Here is a 26,040-nt window from a genome sequence, read left to right as displayed (position 1 = left end):
TTCATACTTAATGAAATTACCAAAATAATTATATAATTTCATTAAGAAAGATTGAATCTTCACACCCTCTATATCCATTCAAAAAACTGAGATTAAAAGCAGAAAATGTAATATTTCTTTTGTAAGTAACACTGTAAAACAGATCAGAGCTTCAGTAGAAGTTGTAATCTAAACTTCACTTATAAATGAGGGTACAAAAAAAAAACAGAAATAAACCTGTTACCTGGCACGCAATCTAAATGTAGTATTGAATTCAAATTCTGGAAGCAGCAAGCTACATTATTCTTTGGCACTGTTCTGTATTTTTCATAAGGCATTCAAATTCAGTTTTTCTGGATGCTTGTTATTAAACAGTATCCTGCAAGTTTTGAGGTGGGGCGATCACAAAGAGCAGTGTCTTAATTTTTGTTTCCTCTAAGGGAAAATGACTGCTGAAACATTAGTGATGCTTTTAAGGAGAAAACTTTAAGTAAAACGTTTATGAGTAGTTTTCGTGTTTTAAATTAGGGAAATGTCACTTAACAGACAACCAAGAGCTTCCACAATTATGAATGATGAAAATTAAAAAAAAAATGCAAAGCAATTTATGAACACCGTGGTCGAATTATTGAAGAGATTTCTAGGTTGACGTGTTTGATTTTTGAATTCTTGTCAACAAGCAATTTGAATACAAAATGCAGATACAAAATTTGTGCCTGGTTACTCACAAAAGATCAGAAACCCCGTTGTGTTAATGTATCAATAATTTTTTCTGTATCAATAGTTACTAAATGTATCAAAATTTTTTGAATTGATAATAATATATGGAATTACAGCTTTGGATGGAACATATACTAACATAATAGAAAACGTATAATATATACAGAAAAGGATAATTAAAATAATTTTTGGTAAAAATAAAAATGTAACATATCGTGATTAAAAGGATCAACTTAACTGCATATTTTCTTTTTAAAGCTAGGGTAGCTGATTATAAGTTGGTGCTATGGTTATAACCTGGAAACAAAACAGCTATCAAGCAGTGGAAATCACGGAGTTCAGAAACCAAATAAGAGGACAGAAGGTCAAATGGAAAGATAATGTTAGTTTGCTTTTCTGATGTCAATGGGATTGTTCATAGAGAATAAGAGGTGAATACCTGAATAAGAGGTGAATCATACCTGGATATAATGAGATTACATGAGTCTGTGATGAAAAACCTGACAATGTGGGAAAGTGGAAACTAGTTTCTGCACCACAGCAATCCTGGTTATACCCTGCCTTCATCAATTTAAAAAAAAATTATTGTTCCTACCTTTTAAAAATTAACTTTTCTGTACCATTGGGAAAGTAAAAGCTAAATCGCTGCAGGCTTTGGGCAACATTACTTTTCAGGAATTTAAAGTTTCATAAGTAGAAATTATTAAAATAATTTTTTTTAAAAACAATTCTGGTTAATTATACGTTGGCTGCTGAGTAATCAAAGAGATATAGTGTACATATATGAAAACATGTGCATACTTAATAAATGTTATGTTTATATATAATAATTAAATAAAAATGAACAAATCAAAATATGCTTACATCTTGATTATGAGCTTTCACTTTTCTTTCAATAACAGCTTGAAGCGCCTCTGATCGCACAGATAATGAGTCAATTTTTTCAAGCAATTGTTCATAAGGTGATAGTGGTGGTGTACCCATAACAACATGTCCTAATTTAGAATCTATTTTTGCATCAAGCCTTGCGTTTCTAATCAAGTTAACAATCCAACATTCAGCAACATCTGGTTTCATATTTAATTTTTCTGCCAACATACTGTAACAGATCAAAAATTAATTAGAACATCCAAAGTACAATAATGATCACACACATAATAAACCTGAAAGTTAACTCCACAATTCTAGAATGGGTAGATATTGGTGGGCCAAAAGTCACTTCACACCTAACATTTTTTTTTTCAGATTCCAATAAAACAAAGTTTGGGAAATATAATGAAGTTCACAATATAATTGTGAATTAAAAACTATCAACTTGCATTATTAAAATCAATATGTGTGGTTCTTATGCACACATCATACATGCATTATTTTTACCTAAGTATTTCTCCTTCCAAGGCCAATATTAGTGTTTCCAGGCACAAGGGTTAGTCAAGCAAACTGAAAGATTTCGATCAAGCCAATATTCAATGTGTTACAAAAAAATTACTTACGGGCACCTGGAATCTTGATTTTTTTTGCATTTTTGCTTATTTCAAATGTTGTTTTATGTATATTAAACAATAAAGCAAGCAAAAATAATATATTTAATGGCAAAATTGTTAAGCACTAGTCACTGAAAGATCCAAAGTTTGAAGTTTTTTTGAAGATTATTAGGTTTTTGTTGGTACTGTCTAGTTATTATGAAAGGGAGATTTAGTGTTAATATAAGGAATTTTTGTTAAATTAAAAATTTTGTCCATATTCAGAAGTGGATGGGCTCACAATTACAAAAACTCCACGGAGACTTGAAGAATGTTTTGTTAATGATAAAAAAATTTCAGAAAAGGGTCAACTATGTGAAATTCAGGGCTACTATGGTGTTTCTATAAGAAAAAATACATATAGTATAAGAGACATGAAGCGTCCAATATGAGCTATTTATTTTCATAAAATCTCAACAGATGAAAACACATGGGCTTTGTCCATTGAACATCATGGATTATCAACATGATGGGCTATCATCGAATAAAAAGTGCTGATAAGGAAGCAAAAACAGTTTATTAGCAGGGAACTAAGAAAGAAAGAAAAGTACTCAACCAGAACATAAGGATGATGAGGAAGAAGACCCAGACAGTGCAGAATTTGGTACTGGGATACATTGACCTGCAGTAAATGATGTTTTAATAGTTTTAGAAAATTGCATGTTTGGAAATATTGTGATCGCAAAAAATTTCAGTTTTCAGATTTCAATGGAAATATCCAATTTGACTAGTTTCAACATAATGTCTGTATGTATCCAAGTATCTCGCATAACTCAAAAAGAATTACGTGTAGGATGTTGAAATTTGCAGTTAGGACTATTGTAACATCTAGTTATGTACCTCCCCTTTTGATTGCAACTGACTGAACCAAAAGTGTCCAAAAAAAGATCAAAATCCAAAAGAATTTGGATTTTGGACTATTTCTTAACTGCAGTACTAACCCCTCATTAACAACTTTTCAACTATATATCATAAGTGATACTTATTTTCACTGGTTTCAGAGTTAGTCAAATAAAATTTTAACTAATGAAATATTTTGATTTGACAGAGGCGGGGGGGGGGGAAGCACATTGGTTGAGTTTTACAATAAATAATAATTCAATAACAACAAAAACAAATATGAAAAAAAATATCAGAAGTTATTAATGAAATAATTTTATGTACTTTTCATTTTTTTTAAATTGATATATGTAATTTAATAGGCGTTCAAGGAAGTCATGTGGTTCCACATCAGATTTTTTTAAATAAAACACCTGTTATCTCATGAATCGCTTAAAGCAGGAAAATTAAATTTTTACAGTGTGATTGTGTATGCAAAACACAACAGCTACTGAGTTTTTTTTAAAGATATGATTTATACTTTCTAAGATACATAAGTTTTGTGCAAAAAATTAGCTTCAAAAAATAGGAAAATTAAATAAAAATACTAATTGAAAAAATGTTTATAGTAAAATTATGAAAAAACTCAGTAGCTAAAAGAAAGACCTTAAAACGGCTGTGCAAAATTTCCCGGCTAAATTCCTATTGTGTCCTGAGATAATGGGTCTTAAAGTTAGAAAAAATAACACTACTGAGATACAAGGTCCTTAAGAATGTGGAATAAGGTCAAATCCAAGGTCACAGGCGTTTCAGTCAAATATTGCAAGCTTTTACTTCTTTCAATACTTACTTTTTCCATAAAAGCTTGCAATAATTGACTGGAACTCCTTATTTCTTCATGAATATTGTTCTCAACCTCAACAATGGTTTTAGGCTTGTCGGCAAATATTTGTTGCTTAAGTACTCCCATAAAAAAAATTTGCTGTGAGATCAGGGAAACCTGGCAACCAGAAGAAAATCAGAGTTCTACAAAAAATTTTCTCAACATTTGCATGGATTCTCTTGCTGAAAATACTATGCCTTTGTCCTACTGCCACCATTCCAGGGAGCACTAAATTTCACAGTATTGGTCACCCAAAAAGTAAGTATTGAAAGAACCCATATTTTCCAACAGGAAAATAGTTTTTTTTAAAGATATTATTTTTCATGTCTAGAGATCAAAAGAAATTTCATGAAATGTAGAATATCAAATGAACAAAAATTTATTATGTTAATAATAAAAAATGCTACATTAGTCTAAAATTGACGTGACTTTTGGCCCACTTGTGTACAAAAGCTGTAAAGCCCAACTAGAATTCAGTTGTCTAGTCTGTCTAACACGTTTGTTAAGTGCAGAACCTAACCCTGAAAACCAGTATTTGTATATGCTATACAAATTTAATTAAAAATTACTGCATTATAAAATGATTTACAATCCACGTTTTTAAACTTTCAGAGAAAATATCAATTATTACCAGATAATATGCTGAAAATACAATAAAACATGTACATACAAAAATAAATGGAAAATTAACTTTCTGATATAAATGGTATAGCCCTCCGGTGATGACCAAACTTGAGTTCATTACGATAATTTCACAAATGTAATTCTGGTGATATGTGAATTAATGTTTTTGTTAGGAAACCTAAGCCTTTTTAACGTCTAGATAGCAATTTTTTGAACTTGCCGACATAAAACCAGTGAACAGTAATGTGGAATAACTCCATTCCATCTCAGCCAAAAATACCCTGATCTTGAGGAAGTATGGGCAGGATAGATTCATTACACAAAGGGGACCTACAAGTGTTCGTGTAGGTGGATTTTGTTTCACAGTCCTTCATGACATGATCATCCTTACATCACCAATCCCTTTACCTTATCCTATATATCTTTTTCCCCAAGGTGTTCTGTAGAATTTGGCAGCAATTAGATATAGAGGACTAGCAGTTAATGCATGCTTGGATTTATGTGGTATGGTAGGGGTTGTTTACTAATGCAAATGACTATTTATTAGCTGGTAGTTCTACAAAATCAACAACCTGGAACAGATGTGCTTATCCATTACAGCAGTGTAAGCTAAACATAAATAAAATGTATTCAACTAAAAAACATTTTTTGATCCTTATCCTTTTATCCTTAATGCAGTCTGTAAGATTTTACTGAAATTAAAGAGAAAACAGGAAAAAAAAAGAAATTAGGGTTATTGTGGATCTCATTTATAATTTATTTATGTAGTAACTTTCTGTTTACCTATTAACTGTATATTTACAGTTTAGCTAAATTATTAAAAATCTGGGGTGTTGGTATTACTACCAATAAAGTAACTAACAAGATACTATTGGATGAATGACACAATAAAATATTACTTATGGTACATAATGCTTATGCAAACATATCAGACACAAGTTGCTATTTCACCTCTCACTATTTTTTAGGTATAGAATATATATTTAATAGACAGACTTACCTAATACTAATACACTGATGTATTCGGCAAAATGTTTCAAATATCATAAGTCGTGCATTTTCAACAAATTCCTCTAAACAAGCAACAAGGAAAAAATCACTCAACAAAACAGCTTCACATTCATGTAACTTTTGACGTGCACCTTCAAAATCAAAATTGACATACAGATGTTCTAGAAATTCAGTGATTGGATCTTTATAAGTGTATGATTCTTGTTGGATGACTTTAACTAAATCTTTTAATGCGCTTCGTCTTGAACGATTAATAATAACAGCAGTAGCAAGATAACGCAATATGTGAGGGCACATCGTTTGAATAGCATTTAAATAATTTGGTTTATATAAGAACATATCAATAATAAGATCACGCCCTTTACTATGATTAAAAAATACAAACAGCGACCAATGTATTAACCAAGTTCTTTGCTGTAACAATTGCAAAGATGAACCAAAAGTGTTACCGTCAATAAATTCCCTCAACTTGGTTAAATCCTCTAATGCAGCTTCCCAATTCTGTAAAAGTATTTCAGAAGCAAGTTTTCCCCATAGGACATTCAAATAATTCTGTAAAAAAGAGAAAATGAAACAATGTTGTTTAATTAATTAGACAAACAAAAAAAATATATCGCTTCATCATGGAGAATACTACACACTATTTGACTTTTTTAAATTTTGTTTTTTTTTTACACTGAACTAGGATGTTTTAATAGCATTATTGATACATGAACGGTTTCCTAAATTCAATTAATTGGTACAGAATGAAAGAACTATTGTAAAGGAATGGAGAACTTTCATTAAAATTTATGGCAATTCTGTTGTTTGTTGAAGAATGCAAATAACTTCAGCTTTCCAAAGCAAAATAGCTGTATACATAGCTTAGATCAATACTATGTGTGTTATATGCTTTACGTGAAATTGCCATGAAAACAAGTAAAAAATAGAGTACAAACATAGTTAGTTGAAACTGTCTCCTCTGCATTCAATAGGAGGCAAGGTACAACTAATTATAGTTAACAACTTTGTATTAATAGGCAGCAAAATGGATATTACTTAGTAAAAAATTATTTTCTACTAGAGAATATTCATTTAATCTATAAACATTACGGAAAACTTGTTCCTTGTGTGAAAGATGCATAATCTTTCAACTGATTATTCTGCCACTTATTAACTACGGGTCAAAAAGCAAACTGCATGGATTTCATACTTTAAAGGTTGCTCTTTCTAACTATTATAAAATTAACAAAATCTAAGAAGGTGTATCTAAGATATAAGCTTTCAAAGATAGGTCAAAAATTGAGTTAAAAGATTTTCATCAAATTTGAGATGAATATCTCCTGATATAAGCCTCCAGCTGCTTTGAAAATTTAGAATGTTACACACAATCATGCCTTTTTCAGGTTATAAAAACTCATTCCGATTAAAGGACTACTAAGTACTAATAAGCTCAAACTTTGACTTACAAAATGTCAACTGTTTAGCTGAATTTCAGCTGCTACATCTCAAAACCAGATGCTAAAAGAAACTTGTAAATAACATTTGAATTCAGCATAAAATATTAAGTGAAAGCATTAAAACTCAAACCTATAGCTTTATTATAGTCTTCAAAATTATAAGTCAAAGTTAAGATTTCTTGAATGTATGCATTTTTTTTTTATGTATAAACTACCAGTAAATACCTTTTTTCAAGAGATCACAGAAAATCAGCGATAGCAGATATAGAGCTACAATTTGGTAAAATGGCATTTAGTGTGTACAGGATTAAATCCTGTATACATGCCAATCAGTAGTAAGTACATAGAATGTAAACATATCTGCAATTTAATTTTCTTAAAATTAAATTTTTAAATTTATTCACATAAAAATTATTTTATTAGCAATCTGCATTGAAAAGGGAATGATGTGATTAATGAAAGTATAAATTTATCATACAAATTATAAATCAAAGAAAATTTTTCTTTTTGTATGAATAATCTTATGTTAGCTACTACAGCTGCTTTTTTTCCAAGAAAATGTGGCTAACTGCATTTTCACATAGCAATAATGGAGGCGCCTTCCTTGGTAAAATATTCCGGAGGTAAAATAGTCCCCCGTTCGGATCTCCGGGTGGGGACTACTAAGGAAGGGGTCACCAGAAAATTAAAAAATAACATTCTACGAGTCGGAGCGTGGAATGTTAGAAGCTTGAAAAAGGTTGGTAGGCTAGAAAATTTAAAAAGGGAAATGGGTAGAATACAAAAGGTAAAGTCGATAGATGGGTGGAATATATTGAAGAGTTATACGGAGGAAATGAATTAGAAAATGGTGTTATAGAGGAAGAAGAGGAAGTTGAGGAGGATGAAATGGGAGAAACAATACTGAGATCTGAATTTAAGAGAGCATTAAAAGATTTAAATGGCAGAAAGGCTCCTGGAATAGATGGTATACCTGTAGAATTATTGCGCAGAGCAGGTGAGGAAGCGATTGATAGATTATACAAACTGGTGAGTATATTTATGAGAAAGGGGAAGTCCCTTTCAAAAAAAGAGTTATACTCATGATACCAAAGAAAGCAGGGACAGATAAATATGAAGAATACAGAACAATTAGTTTAACTAGTCATGCATCAAAAATCTTAACTAGAATTCTATACAGAAGAATTGAGAGGAGAGTGGAAGAAGTGTTAGAAGACCTATTTGGTTTCATGAAAAGTATAGGGACAAGGGAAGCAATTTTAGGCCTCAGATTAATAGTAGAAGGAAGATTAAAGAAAACAAACCAGCATACTTGGCGGTTTATAGACCTAGAAAAGGCATTCGATAACATAGACTGGAATAAAATGTTCAGCATTTTAAAAAAATTAGGGTTTAAATACAGAGATAGAAGAACAATTGCTAACATGTACAGGAACCAAACAGCAACAATAACAATTGAAGAACATAAGAAAGAAGCCCTAATAAGAAAGGGAGTCCGACAAGGATGTTCCCTATCTCCGTTACTTTTTAATCTTTACATGGAACTAGCAGTTAATGATGTTAAAGAACAATTTAGATTCGGAGTAACAGTACAAGGTGAAAAGATAAAGATGCTACGATTTGCTGATGATATAGTAATTCTAGCCGAGAGTAAAAAGGATTTAGAAGAAACAATGAACGGCATAGATGAAGTCCTACGCAAGAACTATCGCATCAAAATAAACAAGAACAAAACAAAAGTAATGAAATGTAGTAGAAATAACAAAGATGGACCGCTGAATGTGAAAATAGGAGGAGAAAAGATTATGGAGGTAGAAGAATTTTGTTATTTGGGAAGTAAAATTACTAAAGATGGACGAAGCAGGAGCGATATAAAATGCCGAATAGCACAAGCTAAACGAGCCTTCAGTAAGAAATATAATTTGTTTACATCAAAAATTAATTTAAATGTCAGGAAAAGATTTTTGAAAGTGTATGTTTGGAGTGTCGCTTTATATGGAAGTGAAACTTGGACAATCGGAGTATCTGAGAAGAAAAGATTAGAAGCTTTTGAAATGTGGTGCTATAGGAGAATGTTAAAAATCGGATGGGTGGATAAAGTGACAAATGAAGAGGTATTGCGGCAAATAGATGAAGAAAGAAGCATTTGGAAAAATATAGTTAAAAGAAGAGACAGACTTATAGGCCACATACTAAGGCATCCTGGAATAGTCACTTTAATATTGGAAGGACAGGTAGAAGGGAAAAATTGTGTAGGCAGGCCACGTTTGGAGTATGTAAAACAAATTGTTGGGGATGTAGGATGTAGAGGGTATACTGAAATGAAACGACTAGCACTAGATAGGGAATCTTGGAGAGCTGCATCAAACCAGTCAAATGACTGAAGACAAAAAAAAAAAAGTTTTCAATTTTCAGAATTTGGGACCGATTATTCAAAGAGTTTTCAGAAAAAATGCTGTTACATTACAAGATTATCTTTTTCTCAAAAGGTACTTCAAATTTAAAAAATTAAAAATATAGATTTATATCTAGTAATATATGCAGATTCTAGAAAAAAATGTATTGAGGATTCTAAAACTCATTTAAAAAACAAACAATGTTCATATTATTACAAAGAAAGTGAGTGTCTTCAGTTGTCTTTCTTTATGGCATACTGTTTCGTGAATTATCCACAATAAAAATATGAAAGTTCAAGTAAGCATGTAAAATTAGATGCTTTAAAAATTGTAAAAACTAGACAAAACTGAAAACATAGTTACAATTTAATATGTCAAATTATTATTTCCAAACATAGATGTGAAAACTGGAGATAAAAACACATTTTTTGAAAAAAGGGAGAAATTTTACTCATTTTGGAAAAAAATTTAAGTAATTAGAATTTATAACATCCAAATCTTTTCACTTATTTTTTTGTGCTTAAAATATTGACATCCATTCAGAAAATCACTTAATTATAAACAGTTGTTTTTTTTTTTTTTTTTTTTGTCTTCAGTCACTTGACTGGTTTGATGCAGCTCTCCAAGATTCCCTATCTAGTGCTAGTCGTTTCATTTCAGTATACCCTCTACATCCTACATCCCCAACAATTTGTTTTACATATTCCAAACGTGGCCTGCCTACACAATTTTTCCCTTCTACCTGTCCTTCCAAAATTAAAGCGACTATTCCAGGATGCCTTAGTATGTGGCCTATAAGTCTGTCTCTTCTTTTAACTATATTTTTCCAAATGCTTCTTTCTTCATCTATTTGCCGCAATACCTCCTCATTTGTCACTTTATCCACCCATCTGATTTTTAACATTCTCCTATAGCACCACATTTCAAAAGCTTCTAACCTTTTCTTCTCCGATACTCCGATTGTCCAAGTTTCACTTCCATATAAAGCGACACTCCAAACATACACTTTCAAAAATCTTTTCCTGACATTTAAATTAATTTTTGATGTAAACAACTTATATTTCTTACTGAAGGCTCGTTTAGCTTGTGCTATTCGGCATTTTATATCGCTCCTGCTTCGTCCATCTTTAGTAATTCTACTTCCCAAATAACAAAATTCTTCTACCTCCATAATCTTTTCTCCTCCTATTTTCACATTCAGTGGTCCATCTTTGTTATTTCTACTACATTTCTACTACAGTTGTTTAAGAAACATAAGTTTTGGAATTTGTTAAAAAGAAATTTACTAAATATTGATCAACACTGCTACTTTGGACCCAAAAATAGTCAATAAACTTTTTATATGAGTTAAAACAGTAGATAAATGCATAAAGGCAAAACTATCATTACAAAATAAGATTTAAAACTAAACCGTTAAGCTACTATGATTAAGGAATTAAACTTACTTAAAATAAACAAACAGCTACACCTTTTTTTATAAATATTAATAATAACTAGTAAAAAACAAAATATTTACATCATGCAAAAATATTTTAATTACCTTATCCGTTGGTGGCATGACAACAAGATAGAAATATAAATAATTACTTGAAAGGGAATAATTACCACACTCGTACTGGAATTTTGCAAATTTATACATACTCTCAATCATCTCAAATTTGAACTGTATTAAAAAAAAAAAATTATAAGTAACACATAAAAAATTCATTTCACCATAAAAGTAAAGAACATTGCACCACTTAGTCTCAATTTAATTTAAAATTAAAAAAAAATTACTTTGTACTTTTACATAATAAAATAAAAATAAATTTTTTTAAATCTTATTTTCTAGCTATAACATCAGTGCCAAACCTACCCAGAGCATCTGGGCAGGATTATCACAATATCTCTTTTATTTGAAAAGTCTTCTGCATTATTAAAAATCACATCCCAATTAATCTGTTAACATACACCTCAAATTGGTTTTATTTGTTTCAGAGGTGTGGCAATGGAGTTCGAGTAGCTGGGCTTTACATTAAATCATATTTTTCTGCTTTTTTAGTAAGATTTATAGTCCAAATTATTTTTGGAGGGACATATAAATAGCTTTTGTCCATTTATTAAAAAATATATAGAATATATAAGAAAACCTTTTATTACGTTAATTATCATTTACCTTTTCTTTTCTTTCTTTTTCCTTTCTACCCTTTAGGTATTATACTGTTCAGGCATTACTTCAGAGGATGATATGTATGAGTGTAAATGAAGTGTAGTCCTGTACAGTCTCAGTTCGACCAATCCTGAGATCTGTGGTTAATTGAAATCCAACCATCAAAGAACAACTGTATCCACGATATAGTATTCACATCTGTATACTAGGACCTGAATTCTGAAACTCTCGTCTTCCAAATCAGCTGATTTGGGAAGATACGGTCACTACTAGACCAACCCGGTGGGTTAAATATCACTTACCTATTTTTTTTTCACACAATCTGCAGCAAATCAAGATGCCTTAATAGTATCTAACAAGCTTTTTAATTACTAATACTCAAACATTTTATTGTCTGTATTTTAAGCCAATGGATTACAACTACACCATTGTTAAAACAATCCAGTTTTAACAACACTGTTTCCAGATCAATGGAAACAAGTTAGACCGATCTGAAATCTTTAGAGAATTCTCTTAGCCATTCTTGCAAATATTCTGAATCGGTTCATAAACATGAATTTTACCCAGCCATCTCTCTTTAATATTAATATGTTTGCCTATGTTCAAATAGAACTAGAGTTTCATATCAATTTTGCTCATTAAATTATTTCCTTAACATTAAAAATTTAATGACAAATTCAATCAGTTTTGGCAACTGGAATCTCATTAATGAGCTTCCTTCAGAGTATTTTTCAGAGGCGAAAACGCTTTCATGTTATCATCACCCGGAATAAAAGCTTTTATAAACAATTACAATAAGCATAATATAGTAAAACGAAAATATAAATATAAACATATATAAAATTCAACTAAAAATAAAACTTTACAAACTTCAAGAGGGGGTGTAAAGGGCCCTTCTCGAATAACAAAAAGACTAAGAACTATAACTAATTTAAAAACCTATAACTAAAACAAAAACTATAACTAAAAAAAATATACCTAATGTAAAACTAAAATATTAAAAATGCAATAAAACTTAAAACTAATATCACTAAACACTTAACTAATATAACAAAGGACTTGTAACTAATATCACAGTCAGAATTTTAAAATAGGATAAAATTTATTTTAAAAAAATAAATAAATAAATAAATAAAAGTAAAAACAAAAACATAATATAAAATTAATGTACATATATAATTTCACAATATCCAAGAGGGGTGAGGTGTAAAGGGCCCCTTCTCGAATAAGAATTAAAAAAAAAACACTATAAACTTTTTAAAAAACAAAATTATACACCACAATATCAAATTTTAGATATAAGACCTGCACGATGCAAAAACAGAAACATCTGGTCTAAAACTTTTTTTCATTGCCAAACAATTGACGGATATTTCTGGGCAATTTAAATTTACTATGCAAAGCTGCATAACAAATGCAATCCACAAGAATGTGGTGCACAGTCATGTGACAATTGCATTGTGCGCATAGTGGTGTGTGACCTGCTGACATCAGGTATTCGTGTGACTCTAGTATGGCCTAATTGCAATCAACAGAGGACCACTTCCTAACGACGAATTTTTCTGCATGAGGAGTCCAAAGGCAACACAGAATCTTTAATGTGCCGGAGTTTGTTATCAACGTTGGCCGTCCATTCACCTTGCCACTTTGCTTGAAGAGACTGTTTTACATAATTAATTAAGTCTGAAAAAGTAACAGGAGTGGTGAAGGGAGGTTGTTCCTTCAGAGTAGGTCTTATTAGTAATATTCTTTTAGAAGTGATTATAATAAGCAAGTAGTAAGAGATATAAAACATCTCTCCTACTCCTGTAATCTTACTGCATCCAGCTACACTAAAAGTTATTTTATGGACTTCCAACATATTAAATGTTAGTTCCTCAGCTATCATAACAGAAAATTATTATTATTATGTAAAAACATTTTGTTCAGGGACAGTCAAATTAGATTTAGAGATTAAATACACTTACAAAACAAAAATGATCAAAAGTTGTTACCAGATTTTAGATCTCTACGACCTTATGCAAAAATAAAAATAATTCAAAAGTTATCTATTAATATTATAAAGCCATTTTGAACCAAAGGTATTATAATAACTTTGAAAACATTATGAACCACTTGTCACATATAATACTTATATCATTTTTAAGTGTGATGATGTGTGAAAATGGAATATTTTCACTCTTACAGTATTTTATAAAAGAAGAACATAAATTAATTTAAATTACATGATATTACTCAAACGCTGTAAAAAAATACAACAGCTATATAAGATGTGAGTAAGCAATTCTTAACCCTTTTGAATAAAATATTTTAACTACAGTTGAAAACTTCTTTGCGACTATCCACAATAAAATCTGATCAACAATAAACCTATTTGCAATTGCAGTGCAATATTTTTAAGCCTGATAAGGAAAAACCAGAAGTTTTATTTACTAGTAGATTTAGCAAATTAAAACTAATGAGCATCTTGCACAACTACTGTGCATAAACTTAGTAAACTGAATTTGTTTACAACAATATTTTGGAAATGCACAAAACATCTATGTGATAAGAATACATATTATTTATAAAATTAACAAATGTAAATACCCTTATCTAAAACAATGAAATTTTAAAAAGAACACCTAAAACTTCTGCTTGATATAAATGTAGCACAACTATTTTGGACCAAAGTTAATGATACAAAACTTTGGGGGGGTACTTACGTACTAACGCCACCGCAGCTACAGCTTTATTCAAAAACAAAGTAGTCAATCGGATTTTGGTGGTAAATGGGCCGAAACAGATTCAAAACAGAATATAAATGGTTATTTATATTTATTTATTTTATAATTTAATTTAATTTATTTATTATTTAAATAATCAAATTGCAATAATTACTGAATTTATTAAATAAATACTCAAAAAATTACGGTGTTAATTAGTCAAGGTTAGCGAGCAAAGCGAGCGTAGGTTAAGTTTGGTTAAATTATATTTATAAAATAAATATTTATTTATTTATGTTAAACTCAATATCCGCCCATTTTCCACCGAAATCCGATTGACTAGTTTGTTTTTAAATAAAGCTGTAGCTACGGTGGCATTAATACGTAAGTACCCTTTGGGGCATTATTAAAATAAATTTTATAACTAAAGAAATTTGAAATCAGAATTCTTTAAAATTATAGAGCAAAACTCGTAAAACATGTTCAACACATAATTTTCCAATAGCCAACAATTAATGATATATACATAGGATTATACTGAAATACTGTCAGATTTCAATACCCTTGTCCAAAACATGGACATTTAAAACAAAAATGCTTGAGTCATCTGATGTCAATATTACACAACTATCTGGACCAAAGTTAATATCACAACAACGTGCTGTATTATAAATAAATAGCAAAGAGCAAAAACACTTATGAAACATTTTTAACATAAAATTTTCAATAGATCACACTTGATGACATACAAAGCATGTTACTAAAATAGTGTCAGATATTAATACCCTCATCTAAAACAATAAAATTTTGACAAGAACGCCTAAAACATCTGCTTGTATTAATATTGCACACTACTTTGGACCAAAGTTGAGATCACAATAACTCTGGGGACATTATGTGCCATAGCATGATAAACAAACTAAAAAAATAAGAAATTTAAAAACCAAAATGTTTCTCTAGAAAAAACTTCTGAAACACGGTCCACTCAAAGTTTTCAATGGATAAAAAATAATATATATAAAAAGCTTGTTCTAAAATACTGTCAGATATTAATACCCTCATCTAAAACAATAAAATTTTGACAAGAACGCCTAAAACATCTGCTTGTATTAATATTGCACACTATTTTGGACCAAAGTTGAGATCACAACAACTCTGGGGACATTATGTGCCATAGCATAATAAACATACTAAAAAAATAGGAAATTTAAAAACAGAATGTTTCTCTAGAAAAAAACTTCTGAAACACGGTCAACTCAAAGTTTTCAATGGATAAAAAATAATATATATAATCAGCTTGTTCCTAAAATACTGTCAGATATTAATACCCTCATCAAAAACAATAAAATTTTGACAAGAACGCCAAAAACATCTGCTTGTATTAATATTGCACACTACTTTGGACCAAAGTTGAGATCACAACAACTCTGGGGACATTATGTGCCATAGCATAATAAACAAACTAAAAAAATAAGAAATTTAAAAACCAGAATGTTTCTCTAGAAAAAAACTTCTGAAACACGGTCAACTCAAAGTTTTCAATGGATAAAAAATAATATATATAAACAGCTTGTTCCTAAAATACTGTCAGATATTAATACCCTCATCTAAAACAATAAAATTTTGACAAGAACGCCTAAAACATCTGCTTGTATTAATATTGCACACTATTTTGGACCAAAGTTGAGATCACAACAACTCTGGGGACATTATGTGCCATAGCATAATAAACATACTAAAGAAATAGGAAATTTTAAAACAGAATGTTTCTCTAGAACACGGTCAACTCAAAGTTTTCAATGGATAAAAAATAATATATATAAACAGCTTGTTCCTAAAATACTGTCAGATATTAATACCCTCATCTAAAACAATAAAATTTTGACAAGAACGCCTAAAACATCTGCTTGTATTAATATTGCACACTATTTTGGACCAAAGTTGAGATCACAACAACTCTGGGGACATTATGTGCCATAGCATAATAAACATACTAAAAAAATAGGAAATTTAAAAACAGAATGTTTCTCTAGAAAAAAACTTCTGAAACACGGTCAACTCAAAGTTTTCAATGGATAAAAAATAATATATATAAACAGCTTGTTCCTAAAATACTGTCAGATATTAATACCCTCATCTAAAACAATAAAATTTTGACAAGAACGCCTAAAACATCTGCTTGTATTAATATTGCACACTACTTTGGACCAAAGTTGAGATCACAACAACTCTGGGGACATTATGTGCCATAGCATAATAAACAAACTAAAAAAAATAAGAAATTTAAAAACCAGAATGTTTCTCTAGAAAAAAACTTCTGAAACACGGTCAACTCAAAGTTTTCAATGGATAAAAAATAATATATATAAACAGCTTGTTCCTAAAATACTGTCAGATATTAATACCCTCATCTAAAACAATAAAATTTTGACAAGAACGCCTAAAACATCTGCTTGTATTAATATTGCACACTACTTTGGACCAAAGTTGAGATCACAACAACTCTGGGGACATTATGTGCCATAGCATAATAAACAAACTAAAAAAAATAAGAAATTTAAAAACCAGAATGTTTCTCTAGAAAAAAACTTCTGAAACACGGTCAACTCAAAGTTTTCAATGGATAAAAAATAATATATATAAACAGCTTGTTCCTAAAATACTGTCAGATATTAATACCCTCATCTAAAACAATAAAATTTTGACAAGAACGCCTAAAACATCTGCTTGTATTAATATTGCACACTATTTTGGACCAAAGTTGAGATCACAACAACTCTGGGGACATTATGTGCCATAGCATAATAAACATACTAAAGAAATAGGAAATTTTAAAACAGAATGTTTCTCTAGAACACGGTCAACTCAAAGTTTTCAATGGATAAAAAATAATATATATAAACAGCTTGTTCCTAAAATACTGTCAGATATTAATACCCTCATCTAAAACAATAAAATTTTGACAAGAACGCCTAAAATATCTGCTTGTATTAATATTGCACACTATTTGGACCAAAGTTGAGATCACAACAACTCTGGGGACATTATGTGCCATAGCATAATAAACAAACTAAAAACAAAAAAAATAGGAAATTTAAAAAATATGTTCCTCTAGAAAAAAAATTTCTTTAACACAGTCAACTCAAACTTTTCAATGTATAAAAATGTATGATATATATAACAGCTTGTTCCTAAAATACTGTCAGATATTAATACCCTTGTCAAAAATAACCAGATTTTGACAAAACGCCTAAAACATCTGCTTGATATTAATATTGCGCAACTATTTTGGACCAAAGTTGATATCTCTAATTTGGGGACATTGTGTACATTCATAAATATAAATCTCTCAAATAAAAATAATAGATTTTCCATTTTAAATATATTATAAATACATGACACTACTTAAAATACTTAATTGGATATAAATACAGCAGTCAGAAATGATACTAGTACTTACATCAAAGGATTTTATTAAATAATTAGAAAAAGCTTTAGCATCTCGCATAGTTTCCATAGACTTATGAACATTTTCATCTCTCAATAAGTTTAATATAACAGTAACTTCACTCTGCAGAACTTGTAAATGGTTTAAAACTTGCTGTCTTCTTTCTAGAAACGACTAAAAAAGAAAAATCAAAATGACATTCAATTAGTAACTTTCATAAAAATAGGGAATACAATAAGAATGGAGCACATTATTTTATGTTTTATATTGCCTCCATTTCTCTAATGAGTGCAGCATATGTAAAAAAAAATTCAACTCTTAAGGAACAAGAGGAATCAGTTAAATGATTAATCAATCATCGAGCTGAACAGAGTAAAAATTTTAACTGATAAGGCTCATCATCAGCAATTAACTGGAATTGTCACGCTAATATAAAACATATTGAGCTCAGTGAAGACGTCAATGGGGAAACCCAACTTTTCTCCAGTAAGTTTTACAGAAGATATTGGTAATTCTGAAGAATGGTTTTGCTATTTTCAGGAGATAACATAACATAAATTTTGTTTCATCACTAAAACACAATATCAGGAAACTGGAGGCATATAAACACCATGAACAAAAATCAAACCGTACAGAATCATTTTAAAAATAAAACAACTTTAGAAACCTAAACTTATGAAAAAAATTCATCTTGTGATAAAAAATATTAATGATAGCAAAATAAATAAACAATTAAGATTTGAAAATGATTGTTGTTGTTCAGAAAAGAAAAGATTATTTAGAACAGATTATTTAATATTTAAGATTATTTAAGACAGCCAATTAGTTCTAAATTCCTTCGAGAAAGAATGTCGTAATTCTTCTACTATATTTAAAAAGAAGCTGTTTGTCAATTTATGTATGGTTAAATTCACCCACTGGAAAAGAGTTACATATAATATTTATCTACATTCTGCTGCAGGATTTCATGTATTATTTATAAATATTAACATAATGTACACAAACTATAAATAAAGAAGTAGGGAGTAAAGGGATAATAAAACATCAAAAGCAACTACAATTTGGACAAAAGTATACATCATTTTTTTGAAAATACTTAAAAATGTTCTTTGGTCATCATGTTTATCATCAATAAACAAAAGAATCTCATTTTTTGGATATACAGAATAGTAGTCATCTTGAGATGGATTAAATTATTGTATTAAAAAAGTTACACTCTACTTTCAGATGAAAATACAAATTACAAGCACAATAATAAATTGACTTTCTATTACAGTTATTTTTATTCTTATATGAAACAGCATTTTTCTGTGCGGGGGCAATTACAAGGAGACAATTTGTATTTTTAAGGTCTATAAAAAAAATTATAATAATCACTAAAATTGTTCAATTTGTTTTTATTCATTTTAAATTTGCTTCTTTTTAATTGCGGATCCAAGAAGCAATACCAATTTTTTTTAGAAAAACTGATAAAGAGTAAAACAATTCAAGGAAAAAATACAATTATTTTAAAATAAATGAAAAAGTACAATCATGAGTATGGTAGGAATGCTATGCTCAAGGTATAAGGAAAATAATCCAGCAAAAACCCCCTAAAAACCACACAAGTTAAGAGAAGTATTTAATTAAAATGCATCCTAATGCACCCCTTTCTTTTAATGTAAAATATTCTTATTATATTACAACTTTTGCAGGCAAATCACAAATTATTAACATAATAAAAATACTTCAAATCTGTTAATAGAGAAACAAGCAAGCCGACTTACCATAAATTAATATACAATGTACAATTTTCAACATTTACCTGCTGCATGGCAACTGCTTCAGGACTTGGTTCACTATCTTTATTGTGCAATGCCTTATAAATATCTATTGCATAATCAATAAGATTTGTCTTATCAAGAACTTCAAGTTTTATATGCAGCAATTCATTTTTATCATAAATCTGTAAAATAAAAGTGCATATAACATATACAATGAGAAATAAAAAAAGTTAATATCATCTTATGAACAAAAAAATTATTCATTCAAACACTTCACAGAAAATAACAAGAAAAATACATTGAAACAACAGAAAGCAAAAGTGGAAAAAATGAAAAAACCTACAGTCTATTTTATAAAATATATTGTTTATCTATTAGTTTATGAAAGAGAAACAAAATAATGAAGAATACACAAATTTAAGCATATAATGTTTGTTGTGTCTGAAACAAATAAGTTTTTCTCCTTAATTACATTTCATGTAACTAAGCAGAAAAAACTCTCCTCTATGAATCATGAGACCTTGCCGTTGGTGAGGGGGCTTGAGTGCTCAGTGATACAGAGTAGCTGGACCGAAGGTGCAACCATATTGGAGAGGTATCTGTTGAGAGCCAGACTAAAGAATGATTCCTGAAAGAGGGCAGCAGCTCTTTCAGTAGTTGTTAGAAGCGTGAGTCAGGACGACTTAAACGGCCATATCAATATCACTCAGTCCTCTGAGTACTACACAGCTGAAAGCAATGGAAAACTACAGCTGCTTTTTTTCCCAAGAAAATGTGTCTCTTTGCATTTTCATATAGCAATGATGGAGGCGCCTTCCTTGGTAAAATATTCCGGAGGTAAACTAGTCCCCCGTTCGGATCTCCGGGTGGGGACTACTAAGGAAGGGGTCACCAGAAAATTAAAAAAAGGTTGGTAGGCTAGAAAATTTAAAAAGGGAAATGGATAGGATAAATGTAGATGTAATAGGAATTAGTGAGGTTCGGTAGGAAGAGGAAGGCGACTTTTGGTCAGGTGATTTTATAATAATAAACTCGGCTTCAAATAATGGGAAGGAAGGAGTAGTTTCATAATGAAACCTACTCATAGGGAAGAGAGTAGAGTATTTCAAAACGCATAGCGATAGAATCATTGTAATAACAATAAAATCAAAACCTAAACAGACAATGATTGTTAACGTCTATATGCCTACAAGCACCCATGATGATGATGAGGTAGAGTGTGTATACGAAGAGATTAGTGAAGCAATTAAACACGTAAAAGGAGATGAAAATTTAATAATAGTTGGAGATTAGAATGTAAGCATTGGAAAAGGTAAAAAAGGAAATATAAAGGGTGAATACGGGCTGGGCAAAAGGAATGAAAGAGGGGACAGACTTATAGAGCTTTGCACGAAGTATAATTTAGTAATTGCCAACACCCAATTTAAAAATCATAATAGAAGAATATACACTTGGAAAAAGCCAGGCGATACTGCAAGGTATCACATAGATTATATCATGGTTAAGCAAAGATTTAGAAATCAATTTTTTGACTGCAAAACTTACCCTGGAGCAGACATTGATAGCGACCATAATTTGGTGATAATGAAATGTAGATTGGGGTTTAAAAACCTGAAGAAAAGGTGTCAGATGAATCTGTGGAATTTAGAGAAGCTTGAGGAAGAGGAGGTAAAGAAGATATTTGAGGAGGACATCGTAAGAGGTCTGAGTAAAAAAGATAAGGTAGAAAATGTAGAAGAAGAATGGGAGAATGTTAAAAAGGAAATTCTTAAATCAGCAGAAGCGAACTTAGGCGGAACAAAGAGAACTGGTAGAAAACCTTGGATTTCAGACGATATATTGCAGCTGATGGATGAATGTAGAAAATATAAGAATGCTAGTGATGAAGAAAGTAAAAGGAACTATCGACAATTAAAAAATGCTATAAACAGGAAGTACAAACTAGCGAAAGAAGAGTGGATTAAAGAAAAGTGTTCAGAAGTGGAAAGAGAAATGAACATTGGTAAAATAGACGGTGCATACAAGAAAGTTAAGGAAAATTTTGGGGTACATAAATTAAAATCTAATGATGTGTTAAACAAAGATGGTACACTAATATATAATACGAAAGGTAAAGTCGATAGATGGGTGGAATATATCGAAGAGTTATACGGAGGAAATGAATTAGAAAATGGTGTTACAGAGGAAGAAGAGGAAGTTGAGGAGGATGAAATGGGAGAAACAATACTGAGATCTGCATTTAAGAGAGCATTAAAAGATTTAAATGGCAGAAAGGCTCCTGGAATAGATGGTATACCTGTAGAATTATTGCGCAGAGCAGGTGAGGAAGCGATTGATAGATTATACAAACTGGTGAGTATATTTATGAGAAAGAGGAAGTCCCTTTCAAAAAAAAGAGTTATACTCATGATACCAAAGAAAGCAGGGACAGATAAATGTGAAGAATACAGAACAATTAGTTAAACTAATTAAAAAATTAAACTAGTCATGCATCAAAAATCTTAACTAGAATTCTATACAGAAGAATTGAGAGGAGAGTGGAAGAAGTGTTAGGAGAAGACCAATTTGGTTTCAGGAAAAGTATAGGGACAAGGGAAGCAATTTTAGGCCTCAGATTAATAGTAGAAGGAAGATTAAAGAAAACAAACCAGCATACTTGGCGGTTTATAGACCTAGAAAAGGCATTCGATAACGTAGACTGGAATAAAATGTTCAGCATTTTAAAAAAATTAGGGTTCAAATACAGAGATAGAAGAACAATTGCTAACATGTACAGGAACCAAACAGCAACAATAACAATTGAAGAACATAAGAAAGAAGCCCTAATAAGAAAGGGAGTCCGACAAAGATGTTCCCTATCTCCGTTACTTTTTAATCTTTACATGGAACTAGCAGTTAATGATGTTAAAGAACAATTTAGATTCGGAGTAACAGTACAAGGTGAAAAGATAAAGATGCTACGATTTGCTGATGATTCTAGCCGAGAGTAAAAAGGATTTAGAAGAAACAATGAACGGCATGGATGAAGTCCTACGCAAGAACTACCGCATGAAAATAAACAAGAACAAAACAAAAGTAATGAAATGTAGTAGAAATAACAAAGATAGACCATAATAGGAGAAAATAGGAGGAATGTGAAAATAGGAGGAGAAAAGATTATGGAGGTAGAAGAATTTTGTTATTTGGGAAGTAGAATTACTAAAGATAGACGAAGAAGGAGCGATATAAAATGCCGAATAGCACAAGCGAAACAAGCCTTCAGTAAGAAATATAATTTGTTTACATCAAAATTTAATTTAATGTCAGGAACAATTTTTGAAAGTATATGTTTGGAGTGTCGCTTTATATGGAAGTGAAGCTTGGACAATCAGAGTATCTGAGAAGAAAAGATTAGAAGCTTTTGAAATATGGTGCTATAGGAGAATGATAAAAATCAGATGGGTGGATAAAGTGACAAATGAAGAGGTATTGCGGCAATAGATGAAGAAAGAAGCATTTGGAAAAATATAGTTAAAAGAAGAGACAGACTTATAAGGCCACATACTAAGGCATCCTGGAATAGTCGCTTTAATATTGGAAGGACAGGTAGGAGGGAAAAATTGTGTAGGCAGGCCACGTTTGGAATATGTAAAACAAATTGTTAGGGATGTAGGATGTAGAGGGTATACTGAAATGAAACGACTAGCACTAGATAGGGAATCTTGGAGAGCTGCATCAAACCAGTCAAATGACTGAAGACAAAAAAAAAATTACATGAAAAAACGTATTCAATTGAAAAATCAAATGAAATACTACTACAATCAAAATTTTTATGAAAAATTAATTTAATCCCAGAAATTATCAGTAATGTTAAACAAGTAATAATAAATAATTATTATAGCATCTATTCAAAGAAGTAAATGCCCAAATTTCACTTCTAATCCAAGTAATAATAATTTTTTTTTATAAAATTTTATACTTAGTCCAGCAATGATATTTCCAGAGTAGAATTTTTCAGAGTTATCAGTAGCCCACATACACAGGTTAAACAAAAATACAGAAAAAAACACTGGGTTTTTGTCTATTATGATAGCACTACCTGTCATTTTATTTCTAAGATAATTATTCTTCTTGAAGATCTTTTGAAGTATTACATAGTTCCTATTATCCTTGAAGACATGAATTTTCAAATGGCTATAAAACTGCTACATATCAGTCTCTAGATTGGTACCATTAATGCATGCCATCTGTTACTTCACACAACACAGACCTGATAAGATCTTCTGACAATACCAAACGCAAGCACTTAGAAGTGTAATTTTAAATCTCTTGAAAAGTGTTATTAGTCACTATACTGATCAATGAATAATTTCTATCCGATTACTTGAATATTAGTTTTATTAATTTGGACAGAGCAAATTTTATGTAATCTATCATTTACACTGGTAAATAAAATTGTAATATCATATAATGTAGCTCTCAACTAGTTTATAAATTAAAAATATAATTCAAAATTGCCAACAGCTCTTAGTTCATAACCAATATAGACTATACTTTCAAACTGGAAACAAATGAAAACTCAAAAGCATTATTTACCAATTTTACCATGCCTAAATAAAATTACCTTGCATAAAAATAAGCTCACCAAGTACATAGTTTCTTTTTATTTACTACTTAAATATGAACCTGGTAAAAAAAAAGTTCTATTAAAACTGAATGGTGAGAAAGTAACAGTAAAGTACTAAGGAAAAGAAATAGCAAATTCTGAAAGGCAAAATCTAAATTATAAAAGTAACAAAAATTAATTTAATTATTCCTCATACCAGTCCTAACTGGCTACGTGGATTTTATAAGTAATCTGCAGTTTAAACCTAGCAGCATTAATAATACACTGTTAAGATTGATACTAAGTTATTTCCTAAATAAGTTATAGATCCTGTAAATACCTTTTGACCGATTTAAATCTGTAGTACTTACTAACGTAACATTTATAGAAACTCAAAACAGTTCTATTTGTTTCCATACTGCTGCCTATTATTTCATAATAAAAAGCTAAAGGGCAAATATTTATAAAATAATTAAATGCATTATCAAATACTAACTCAGTAGTGCGTGAAGTAACAAATAACAATACTTCTTGCTAATTAAAAAAGAAATAAAACATAATTGTAAATTTGAAATGTACATCAATAAATGATACCTATTAGTAGGATAATTTGAACATTTGCTTACATTTTTAGATAGCATCAACTTAAGTAATTCAAAATAAGCGTATGTTGTGCAACAATCTAAATTAAATTTTCTTATAAATAGTCTCTAAAGTGATTCTACAATGTTCTTAGAACTAGTGAAAATTACAGATTTTACAAACATCAACAATGTTGTATACTAGCACTTTGTTACTAGTAATGGTCACAGCAGTTAATAAAACCTAAAAATTATGTTATTCTAAACTAACCATGTTGACCACTCTGTCAACGTGAGAATTATAAGTATCACGCATAATCGAATATATTAAATGAAAGTGGCAAAAAAAAAATTAACAAGTAAAATTTTAATTAACTGTCGCATGATTTGACATGAGATTAATTTTTTTTTTTTACCACAATTATCATCCAGCATATGCAAATATCATTCGTCTAACCTTGTTAGCTGTAAGATATTCCAGAAGAGTTAAAACTAAATGTCTATCCAAATATGGAACCATTTTCGACGTTAAATCAAAATTGGCCATTTTCACAGTCTATCAGTGCTTTCTAAAATAGCAAAAACACTAAAACTTTCAAGTTATCATAAGATTCCTCCTAACCATAACACGCCGAAACGAAACCCTGAACACAACTCACCATTCACAACCGGAAATGGCTGTTACATATTATTATTGCAGTTTAACAAAATACGAGAAGAGTTTTCCCAAACAAATTTTGTGTGTTACATTATAAATTTTATATAATCCTTTTAAGAGAAATATTTTTTTTATGCCTTATTCTATTTTATTTGCAATTCCAAGTACATCATGAAATAATCATGTGCGCCAGATTTGAAATACATGTGATTACATTAGATATTCTATATGAAATTACATAAATGTTGGAAAGGTATAGTTCAATAGATGTGTATTTTTTAAATGTTTCGTAAAGTTTATGATATAAATATTTTGTAAAAGAATAAAAAAGTAGATACTGTTTTCTGTAGAATGGAATATATGCAATATATAGTACCAACTAATTTCTGTTGTGTAATTATTTCAAGAACGAAAAATGATGTAAGTAGAAAGTTTATTTCTAATCAGTTTATGAAGTTGTTAGTTTAGAATGATTTTTTTACTATTGCAACTAAATTTTTTTAACACAAAGTATTTAAAAAAACAAGACTGTTAATAAAAAAGAAGAGAACAATCTTCATTGCTAAATTGAATGACATTGATGCTCTTAAGGTATTCTTTACATAAACAATTATTCCTATAATTTATTTGTTTTAATACCCCAAAATCTCATTAATAATGATAATTGGACACTAATGCATGCATGCATGCACAAATTACTGGAATTCTGAAATGTGTTATATTTTTAAATATTAGTCCAGTTGTATAACAAAACAAA

General features: G+C 30.1%; 1 protein-coding gene across 2 annotated transcripts in view; it reads right to left on the bottom strand.

Moving 5' to 3' along the window:
• eIF3e (eukaryotic translation initiation factor 3 subunit e) overlaps positions 1-25,301 on the bottom strand; it is a 28,917-nt gene extending 3,616 nt beyond the window's left edge. For both annotated transcript variants that reach the window (XR_012756721.1, XM_075368466.1), the window contains exons 1-6: positions 25,083-25,301; positions 19,501-19,641; positions 17,709-17,870; positions 10,935-11,057; positions 5,549-6,111; positions 1,564-1,798 (exon numbers count right to left, since the gene is read on the bottom strand). Coding sequence is in view for 1 of the 2 variants with exons in the window: in XM_075368466.1 (XP_075224581.1) it covers positions 1,564-1,798; positions 5,549-6,111; positions 10,935-11,057; positions 17,709-17,870; positions 19,501-19,641; positions 25,083-25,172 (1,314 nt within the window). In the remaining variant the exon portion in view is untranslated. The remainder of the gene's footprint in view (positions 1-1,563; positions 1,799-5,548; positions 6,112-10,934; positions 11,058-17,708; positions 17,871-19,500; positions 19,642-25,082) is intronic.
• Positions 25,302-26,040: the final 739 nt, after the last annotated feature.

This window comes from Lycorma delicatula, chromosome 6, assembly GCF_047948215.1.
Source record: "Lycorma delicatula isolate Av1 chromosome 6, ASM4794821v1, whole genome shotgun sequence".
Taxonomy (NCBI): Eukaryota; Metazoa; Arthropoda; class Insecta; order Hemiptera; family Fulgoridae; genus Lycorma; species Lycorma delicatula.
This window is presented reverse-complemented; position numbering and strand designations above follow the sequence as displayed.